At 42.9% G+C, this 11,307-nt stretch overlaps 1 protein-coding gene across 1 annotated transcript in view; it reads left to right on the forward strand.

Moving 5' to 3' along the window:
• The window catches only part of LOC136886066 (protein yellow), a 76,218-nt gene extending 69,921 nt beyond the window's left edge, over window positions 1-6,297 (forward strand). Inside the window, exon 3 of the mRNA XM_067158797.2 lies at window positions 5,216-6,297. Within this exon, the coding sequence (XP_067014898.2) occupies window positions 5,216-6,183 (968 nt within the window). The 3' untranslated portion in view covers window positions 6,184-6,297. The remainder of the gene's footprint in view (window positions 1-5,215) is intronic.
• Window positions 6,298-11,307: the final 5,010 nt, after the last annotated feature.

Consider the following 11,307-nt stretch of genomic DNA (forward strand, 5'->3'; position numbering starts at 1 on the left):
GATATCATACCAAAAAATGTAGCCAACTTATGCAAAAGGGTGTTTACTATCAATCAACATATTTTACCGCCTTCTAGAGCAAGTAATTCCCGAGATATCCTGTCTTGACTGAACAAATGCTCACTAAATCTGGAGAAATGGATTGTGCAGTAATATATTCTTTTCAGATTTATAAATACTTACAGTCATTCAAAATCAATGAAACGAACATCAAATTAAAGATAAAACTCCAAATAATAATTTTCTGTATAAAACTAAAAATAGAATTTTTACCAGTACCACCTTTTGTACTCCCCTTAAATGTTGACTGTGTACACTACCAGCCAAAAGTGTCCGGACAAAACGTATGTACCCTCACGAATATTTTTTATGATTGTTTATGAGCCATGTATTTGATATTCTCTCCCCTCCTATACTATTTATTGTGCCTGTTTAATGCTTTTCAATTTTGGTACATTATTGTGTTTTTTCGCCCGTTGTTGTCCCTTTGGGCAAATAATAATAATAATAATAAAATTATTCCTAAAAGATGCTCCCAGGGTAAAGGAACTATTTCCGCCCTGGGAACGGCCCGGCCTGTGCTGCCTCCCCTCTGCCTTCCCTCCCGTACCCCTGCGGATGCGCCAAGCTCTTTACGCAGACACACCGTGTCGCCTCGCGTCACGTGGTCTCGCGTCACGGCTTCTCTTGGCCAGGCCGTGCGGTCTGGCTGGGAGCAAGTGTCATTCTTGCTAGTGGTGGGGACGGAGCGGAGCGGAGCGGAGCAGTTGTTGTGACGTCATCACCCGGTAGTACCGAGTAAACTACCGAGTGAATGTAATGTGGTGGCACGTTTAAATACGTTATTGGTATGGCAACGTAAATTCAATGCCCTTTTCTCACAACATAACCATTTCGCTGAATACAGCAATGTTGCTTTCTGCTGGAGAAGCCGACCTACTCATTTCATCCTTGTGATGCCTCTTGATATAATCCCACAAATTTGATACGCCACCACCCGTCAAGTAAATGCGGCCGCAAAATTTGCATTTTGCTTATTTTTATCACCAGTAATTTCAAAGAAATGCCATGCATCAGACGGTTTTCGTGGCATTTGTGGTACAAATTTCTGTAAAAAATTATGCAATTCCTTAAATTTTCTAAACCATGAATACCATCATGTCCACCTCTGTGGTGTAGTGGTTAGCGTGATTAGCTGGCACCCCCGGAGGCCCTGGTTCGATTCCCGGCTCTGCCACGAAATTTGAAAAGTGGTACGAGGGCTGGAACGGGGTCCACTCAGCTTCGGGAGGTCAGCTGAGTAGAGGTGGGTTCGATTCCCACCTCAGCCATCCTGGAAGTGGTTTTCCACTTCTCCTCCAGGCGAATGCCGGGATGGTTCCTAACTTAAGGCCACGGCCGCTTCCTTCCCTCTTCCTTGCCTATCCGTTCCAATCTTCCCATCCCTCCACAAGGCCCCTGTTCAGCATAGCAGGTGAGGCCGCCTGGGCGAGGTACTGGTCATACTCCCCAGTTGTATCCCCCGACCAAGAGTCTGAAGCTCCAGGACACTGCCCTTGCAGCGGTAGAGGTGGGATCCCTCGCTAAGTCCGAGGGAAAAACCGAACCTGGAGGGTAAACAGATGATGATGATGATGATGATGATGATGATGAATACCATCTCAAAATGGGATTAAATATCAAACTAATGCCACAATTATTATCTACTATGCTTTGTATTATCTACAAACCACAACAAGCGGAGGAAATATAGACGCAAATTAAGAAACACAGACTGAATACAGGCATAATAACCTTACAAGGGGTGGCCACGGCGTTCGGATCACGGAGTATCTTCAAACTTTGTACACATTTAGTAGTCCATTAGGACAAGATAATGTGCAAGTAGTAAGGTGTACTACTAAGGCGTTCTCGAGAAAATCTCAAGATAAGTTTTCGCGTCGAATATGGTTAGCGTTCAAGCTCCGTAATCGCTGGCTCGCTGGATCGAGTCCCGCGTGTTGTTTTTTTTTTCAACACTGGTCAAATTCTTTCATATACATTACAATTCAAAGGTAATATACTGAAAAAAAGGTATATTTGCATGAACTTTATTGGATTTCCAATGTTATTTGGCTCTTTACTAATGTTTATCATTACAAAAAAAAATATCTTTCGTTCTTTCTTTCTTTCTTTCTTTCTTTCTTTCTTTCTTTCTTTATCTGTTTACCCTCCAGGGTCGGTTTTTCCCTCGGACTCAGCGAGGAATCCCACCTCTACCGCCTCAAGGGCGGTGTCCTGGAGCGCGAGAGTTTGGGTCGAGTATACAACTGGGTAGGATGACAAGTACCTCGCCCAGGTGACCTCGCCTGCTATGCTGAACAGGAGCCTTGTGGAGAGATGGGAAGATTGGAAGGGATAGGCAAGGAAGAGGGAAGGAAGTGGCCGTGGCCTTACATTAGGTAGGGGCCTACATCCCGGCATTTACCCGGAGGAGAAATTAATGGGAATTTACGGAAAAACACTTCGAGGATGGCTGAGGAGGGAATCGAACCCCCATCTACTCAGGTGACCTCCCGAGGCTGAGTGGACCCCGTTCCTGCCCTTGTACCACTTTTCAAATTTCGTGGCAGAGCCGGGAATCAAACCCGGGCATCTGGGGGTGGCAGCCAATCACACGAACCACTCCACGACAGAGGTGGACTACAAAACAAATATATCATTTATAATTATCAACAAGTAAACGGCCCAATGCATAAAGTATTCCTGAAAATGTATGCCTGTCGCGATTTGTGAAATCCCTCATACCTCACAGTGAAATCGAGTAAGGTACCCGGAACTGCTTTGCACCTGGACGCTCTGACCTGCAATATATATGAAAGAATATGACCAGTGTTGAAAAACAAAAAGTGAAAAGCGAGACTCGATCCAGTGATCCAGCGATTACGGAGCTTGAACGCTAACCACTCGACCATCGCCACCTCGTGCTCGTAACTGCAACGCACCGGTACACATTCGACGCGAAAATTCTCTTGCTATTTTCTTGAAAACGCTTTAATAGTACGCCTTACTATTTGCACAATATCTTGTCCTAATAGACTACTAAAAGTTTACAAAATTTGAAGATGATCCGTGATCTCAACGTCGTGGTCTGCCCTTGTTAAACACTTGTCGTGCGCTACACTGTGCTCTGGTCCTCCGCGAGTACTTACAGTTGTAAGCGGAGGGGATCGGTGGTGCGCTCTACCGCTACAACCGGATTACTCATCGGTATTACTCGCTCCGTCCCCACCTCTAATTCTTGCCTCGCTCTCTGACTTGAGCATCTCACGCACCGCCTTCGAACCCCGGACCGCTAGGGGGTATGGGAGGTAAGCACCCTGAACTTACGTAACGATCACAGACGATGGGAGGACATTATTGATTGTAAACCACTGAATAGGCGCTGGAGTTGTTTCAAGTTGTTATAAAAGTACAGTTGCCTCTAAATCGTAATGTATGTGTGAACCTCTTGGGATCGTTTATTGCAGTCTTACTGCAACTTAACTTATTGGGCGCTTGTGCCCTTAGTATGTATGTATGTATGTATATGGTATCATGGTATGTCATGTTAAGGGAAATTTGCGCTCCTCCTTGAGCCACCTGAGGTGGCGTTTTATCAATAAGTCTTATCCAGAATTACCTTTTACACTGTTTTTTTGGGTGATGAACTGTGAACAGGGGCTGGATCCCTGTAAATTACAATAGGGCACGTGTCGGAGGAACCTGAGTGATGTTGGTGTTTAAATACTTTAAATCTTTTTACTTTTCTTGGTGTTTACCTATTTGTTTAATAAACTTTGTTAACCTGATTCCCTCGGCTATCTGTGTTCTTGCCCTCTGGGTTGTACTATATTCTCGGGGAGTCCAGACCCTATGGAGGCCGCACTTTCTGTAGGTTTCGCCAGTGATAATTCACGGTACAGTTTAATTACAGAATATCGTCGCTGCCGGGACAAAACCTCCTATGTGAAAATAATTTAGGAGATATACTGACCCACAGCACATACATTATGAAGAGCGAGAATGCCTTGACAATGTTCACACAATATTACACAATAGATGACAGAAGCTTAGCGGCCAAAGTTCTAAGCTAAAATATTTCACATAGGAGGTTTTGTCCCGGCAGCGACGATATATTAATGTGACCATGTTCGAAGGTTTTCGGACAACGGCGACGAATTTATGTTCGACGTTCGGCATCGGAAAAAATTCATTCTGCTGTATAACACTACAGTGAAACATGGGGGCGGGGGGGCTCTGTGATGGTGTGGGGTTGTTTCACATTCAGTGGAGTTGGCAGAGTGCACCGAATGCAAGGCTACCAGTCCATCATATCTCGTTATGCTCTTCCATCTGGACAGCAATGTGGGCTTGTCCTCCAACAAGACAATGACCCGACACAGGTCTCGCTAGTGCATGAATTATCTACAAAACAAACAAAACTCTGGGGAATTGTTTGTAATGGAATGGCCCCCCGCCAATCCCCGGTCTTAAATCCAATTGACGTTCTGTGTCAGTAGTTGGATCTGCAAGTCCGAAAAGAGTGTCCTTCATTGGAAAAGATGTGGGTCTCTTTCAGAATGCCTGGAAAAGTATGCCTGTATCAGTGTTAGAAAAAACTTGTTCTGAGAATTCCGAGAATAGTTTAAAATGTACTTGCAGCAAAGCGGGGTTTCTTTGATGTGAAGAGAGTTTGATGTGTTCTGGCGATCTGTGGGAGTAAATGTGTACATATTGTCCCTTGCTCAGATGTAAAATATTCTAAAATATTAGTTTTATGATACATTCTATTTGTCATTTCCATGCATAGGTATGTTGTTTTTTTAAATCTCATTCCATTCTTTAACATTTCAATACTTGTCCGGAAACTTTTAGCCGGGAGTGTAAATACTCGTAAATGAATGAATGAATGAATGAATGAATGAATGGTTGAGCGAATGAATGAATGAATGAATGAGTGAAGGGATGTTCTCATTCTATTCACCAGCACTTTAAAAATTAAATTAAGGAAAAAAGATAATGACACGACAATACAACAATACTACATTTAATATTATCTGTTAATTATGTTAATTTCCCCTGTTATCACCCCCCCCCCTGAATTTTCTTTTTCTTTCAACCATCCTGCCAAATCTGGCCCAGCCTATGAACTCAGACGTAAGCATTCCATAATCGAAATTTTCCTCTGTTACAGAAACGCTGAAGAACAAGTCTCCGCCGCTAATTCCGTACCCAAACTGGGAATCAAACTCGATACCTAAAGACGGCGTGTACAATTTAAGTTCCGTCATCATTTCTACATTCCGTGTTCGCGCGGATGCCTGCAAGCGATTGTGGGTGATGGATACAGGTATGTCTGATCTGTTGTGCGGGATCAAGAAGTATTCCAAACCCAAGATCATGGTGTATGACCTGACCACTGACACCCTCATCCGCACTTACTTTCTCAAAGACGACGACGTCACGCCTGACTCCTTCTTTGCCAACATCGTCGTCGACGTGTCCAAGGAGAACTGCGAGAATGCCTATGCTTACCTGCCAGATTTCGGCAGCAGTAGTCTGGTAGTGTACAGCTGGAAGCAGGGTGATTCTTGGAGGGTCACTCATCATTTCTTCCATTTCGATCCTCTGGAGGGTAGCTATCGCATTTCAGGAATCGACTTCCAGTGGACTGACGGCATATTTGGTGTGTCTCTCTCGCCCGTGCAAGCAGACGGTTACCGGACATTGTACTTCCATCCTCTGTCCAGCACTAGAGAATTCTCCGTCTCCACCAAGATTGTCCAGGACAAGAACATCGCTTCAAATAGTTTCTCCAAGTACATGTTAGTAGGATGTCGCGGGATAAAGGGGCAATCGGGTGCCTCCTTCATCCATGAGAAGACCGGTGTCATGTTCTATACCCAGCCGAATAAGAACGCTGTTGGCTGTTGGAACATCAAGAAGGACTTCGAAGAAAACCAGGACATCGTGGCGGAAGACGAAGAGACACTGGTATTTGTTAATGACCTGAAAGTTTGTAACAATGACAATCTCTGGGTACTCAGTGACAAGCTCCCAACATTCTTGTACAGGAAAATTAATCCAGAAGAAGTTAATTATAGGATCCTTATGGCGCCAGTAACGGCCGCTATTAATGGTACTAAGTGTGACGTTGTCTAATGTAATGATAGTTCTGTTGCTTAGTATTTCATTTACATGCACCTAGTATTCGTGAATTCATAGTGGTCCTTACAAATGACGGCAAAAGCAATGCAATATTTCTGTTACAACAGAGTGACGTTATTTAATGAATAAAAATAAAGTACCTGTTTACCAAATAAAGTGTATTAGTCTTGTTTAATTTCAGTCCTCCATCCTGTTGAAGCATCATCATCATAATCATCATCACAAATATATTTACACATTTCTTAGCGTCATGGCAACACTGGCTTTGCCGGTTACATCTCTGCTGTAAAGGCTTTAGATTCAGAAGGCAAATGGACTGTATCCAGGGGCTAAGCGTGGTTTTCTACTTAGAGGAAACTGTCAACTAAAACATGTTATTGAATTCAATTGCGTTCATCGTCAAAACTAACCCAGTACATTATTTTTAGCTTTTTAATAGTTACTGAATGGTTATGAAAGCATTTAAGTAAAATATTGCTAAACTTACTCCTTGTAAACTAGATCAACTCTTCCGTTTTTGATGGATAGGTAAGGTAAGAATGAAGGAAACAGAACGCGCCTGTGATAGTCAACACCTCAGAGAGACAGACAGAGAGAGAGAGAGAGAGAGAGAGAGAATATTAAATCATTCTGAATGTCGGGTGCAGTACCACTGAAGTGTCCAAGTAGGTTCCAAGTTGATGATGGTCGTAACGTACCAAGATGTTCAAAATCTGAACATAGATATCTCGGTTCAAAGATACACTACTTTCCTTTTTATTCCTAAAATCAAGTCCCCGCGAGCCTAGAAAGTAAACGGTAGTTATTAAGACACATAATTTTCCTGTTCAGTTTAACAGTTTCATTGCGCTTTTCCATAGCTCTTTTATGCTGCTTTCTTAAACAGAACTCAATTTGCGTAGTTTTTTCTAGATAACTGAAGCTTTTTTAGATTTGTGTCTTTTATCTGCTTTATAAATGTTATTCAAATCGTCCTACCCATGCGTGTTTCATACGTTCTTTTCTTCAATCAATCAATCAATCAATCAATCAATCAATCAATCAATCAATCAATCAATCAATCAATCAATCAATCAATCAATCAATCAATCAATCAATCAATCAATCAATCAATCAATCAATCAATACTGATCTGCATTTAGGGCAGTAGCCCAGGTGGCAGATTCCCTATCTGTTGCTTTCCTAGCCTTTTCCTAAATGATTTCAAAGAAATTGGAAATTTATTGAACATCTCCCTTGGTAAGTTATTCCAATCCCTAACTCCCCTTCCTATAAACGAATATTTGCCCCAGTTTGTCCTCTTGAATTCCAACTTTATCTTCATATTGTGATCTTTCCTACTTTTATAAACGCCATTCAAACTTATTCGTCTACTAATGTCATTCCACGCCATCTCTCCGCTGACAGCTCGGAACATACCACTTAGTCGAGCAGCTCTTCTTCTTTCTCTCAATTCTTCCCAACCCAAACATTGCAACATTTTTGTAACGCTACTCTTTTGTCGGAAATCACCCAGAACAAATCGAGCTGCTTTTCTTTGGATTTTTTCCAGTTCTTGAATCAGGTAATCCTGGTGAGGGTCTCATACACTGGAACCATACTCTAGTTGGGGTCTTACCAGAGACTTATATGCCCTCTCCTTTACATCCTTACTACAACCCCTAAACACCCTCATAACCATGTGCAGAGATCTGTACCCTTTATTTACAATCCCATTTATGTGATTACCCCAATGAAGATCTTTCCTTATATTAACACCTAGATACTTACAATGATCCCCAAAAGGAACTTTCACCCCCATCAACGCAGTAGAGGACATTTCATATTAGTGACTTTTAACCCCGTTTATCAACATACCATTGCCTGCTGTCCATCTTTCGGAAAATAAAAGTCAGGGCCTACAATACATCCACACAACCAAGATATACAATCATAAATGCGCTCATTGAACTGGTGAAATGAATTGTTTTCGTTTTCAAACAAAGAATTAGCTTTAGTGGATCATTTTCAACAATATCTAAATTCTCATGAAATGGTAACAAAAAGAAAGGAACTTTAAGTAGTTTTCAATTGAACACTTCATTTTCTGTAATCCCTGTGCCGCAGTACGTATTTACAGCGCTTTTGACCACAGTCACCAAGTCCCCAATGCTGGGTTCAGTTGGATGTGAGATTCCAACTTACAAACATCTACGCACTGTACTGCAAGACGCAAATGAGTAACTTAATTCACCTCTAGCGCAACATAAAATTCACTTCACCGATATACATAACACCATACACTGATTAAATATAGGGTGCTTCTATATTCCCATTACAGACATTGAGGGCTTGCAGCGGGGGGGGGGGGGACCAAGACGGTTAAGTTTAGCATAAGAACTTGTGTCCGGAAACGTACCATCTTCCCGCTACCCGCAAAAAAACACCACAACACACGTACAAATCTCCCGCATTTTCGCCACTGACTAGCGTACGTACGTCATTGAACGATCACGTGATGTTCCATAATTCTCTGAGTAGAGAATTAGAGTAGGTGAAGCTTTATCTGACCCTGTAATAATTAAGAGGGGAATTCCTGGACCTTTATGTTTTCTTATATATATCAATGATATGTGTAAAGAAGTGGAATCAGAGATAAGGTTGTTTGCAGATGATGTTATACTGTACAGAGTAATAAATAAGTTACAAGATTGTGAGCGGCTGCAGGGTGACCTCGATAGTGTTGTGAGATGGACGGTGGACAATGCTAAGATGATAAGCGTGGTTAAAAATCAGGCTGTGAGTTTCACAAATAGGAAAAGTCCTCTCACTTTTAATTACTGCGTTGATGGGGTGAAAGTTCCTTTTGGGGATCATTGTAAGTACCTAGGTGTTAATATAAGAAAAGACCCTCATTGGGGTAATCACATAAATATAATTGTAAATAAGGGTATAGATCTCTGCACATGGTTATGAGGGTGTTTAGGGGTTGTAGTAAGAATGTAAAGGAGAGGGCATATAATTCTCTGGTAAGACCCCAACTAGAGTATGGTTCCAGTGTATGGGACCCTCACCAGGATTACTTGATTCAAGAATTGGGAAAAATCCAAAGAAAAGCAGCTCGATTTGTTCTGGGTGACTTCCGACAAAAGAGTAGCGTTACAAAAATGTTGCAAAGTTTGGGCTGGGAAGATTTGTGAGAAAGGAGACGAGCTGCTCGATTAAATGGTATGTTCCGAGCTGTCAGTGGAGAGATGGCGAGGGAGGACATCAGTAGACGAATAAGTTTGTGTGGTGTCTTTAAAAGTAGGAAAGATCACAATATGAAGATAAAGTTGGAATTCAAGAGGACAAATTGGGGCAAATATTCGTTTATAGGAAGGTGAGTTAGGGATTGGAATAACTTACCAAGGGAAATGTTCAATAATTTTCCAATTTCTTTGCGATCATTTAAGAAAAGGCTAGGAAAACAACAGATATGGAATCTGCCACCTGAACGACTGCCCTAAATGCAGATCAGTAGTGATTGATTGATAGATAGATAGATAGATTGATTGATTGATTGATTGATTGATTGATTGATTGATTGATTGATTGATTGATTGATTGATTGATTGATTGATTGATTGACCTCTACAGGTTTGTTGACATTCCATGCCATGCAGTTGAGTGTGTGATGCGTACGGAGACGTGTTGTACCTGCTGTTGTGCTTGTGATCTTCGTTCATACTACAGTAGAGTAGCAATTCTTCACTACAGCAGTAAGCTGTACTTACACTCGTTCTTTAGCAGTGTGATGCTGTTGGCCATGGCGTACACGTTTGCGGAATACGCCGACATGTTGATGTACGGCGAAGCTCGGTGCAATGTGAGAGATGCTCGTCAGTTGTATGGTGAGCGTTTTCCACTCTGCCTGACGCCTTAGAACGCCCTCTTTGCTAAAGTGTATCAGCGAGCCTCTGAGACGGGTAGATTCATCGCCAACAGAGATGACTGTGGTGCTCTTCGGCGGCGCCGCACACCCGAGTTTGAAGAGGCTGTACTCCACGCAGTGGAAGAGGACGATACTACGAGTACCAGAAACATAGTAAGGATACTGAATGTGGATCACACAACTATTTAGCCTGTTCTACATGAGCAGCAGCTACACCCGTACCAAACCCAGAGGGTACAATATGTTGCGTCAAGAGCCCACTTCTGCAGGTGTTTCTTTCACCGTTCTGTGGATGATCCCCACTTCCCACGGCGGACTCTTTTCACTGATGAAGCAAAGTTCTCCAGGGAAGGCGTTTTCAATTCCCGCAACAGTCATGTGTGGGCTGTTGAAAACCCGCATGGTCCGCGCCCCCATGGGTTTCAGCAACGATACCATTTGGGCAGGGTCCTTGAATGGATGTGTGATTGGGCCATACCTCCTTCCACGAAATCTCACGGGTGCCGCGTACTTGGTATTCCTTGGAGACGTACTGCATGGGATCTTAGACGATGTAGCACTGCATGTGCGTCAAATCATGTGGTTTCAACACGATGGCGCACCCATTCATTTTTCACTTGCGGTTCGAGATCATCTGCACCTAAGATTTTGGCAACAGTGGATAGGTCGTGGTGGCCCGATTGCTTGGCCTGCACAGCTAGACTACTAGGTGTGGGGTCACATGAAATCCTTGATTTATGAGACCCATGTGGAATCCGAGGAAGACCTACTGGCGTGGGTTGTGGCTGCGGTGGATGTTGGAGGGCCAGAGATCGGTGATCATGTATACGAGAACATGGCACGGAGGTGCCGTGTCTGTGTTGACGCTGGTGGTCGTCACATTGAGCCCCACCTGTAATTGGACCCAGACGACAAGCAGCAGGAGTCGGAGAGAGCGTCGAAAATGCGGGAGCTGTGAACGTGTGCTGTGGTGGTTTTTTGCAGGTAGCGGGAAGACGGTACGTTTCCGGACACAAGTTCCTGTGATAAACTTAACCGTCTTGGTCCCTACTGCAAGCCCTCGAAGTCTGTATTGGGAATTTAGAAACACTCTGTATACTACTGACTTTGAGAATGCACCTAATGATAAACTAAACAGCAATACAGAAGATAATTTTACTATGCGATCGTACAACTTCGTCACCTTGCCTGTAACTTCAGAATTA

The sequence above is a fragment of the Anabrus simplex genome, chromosome X, assembly GCF_040414725.1.
Source record: "Anabrus simplex isolate iqAnaSimp1 chromosome X, ASM4041472v1, whole genome shotgun sequence".
In the NCBI taxonomy this organism is placed as follows: Eukaryota; Metazoa; Arthropoda; class Insecta; order Orthoptera; family Tettigoniidae; genus Anabrus; species Anabrus simplex.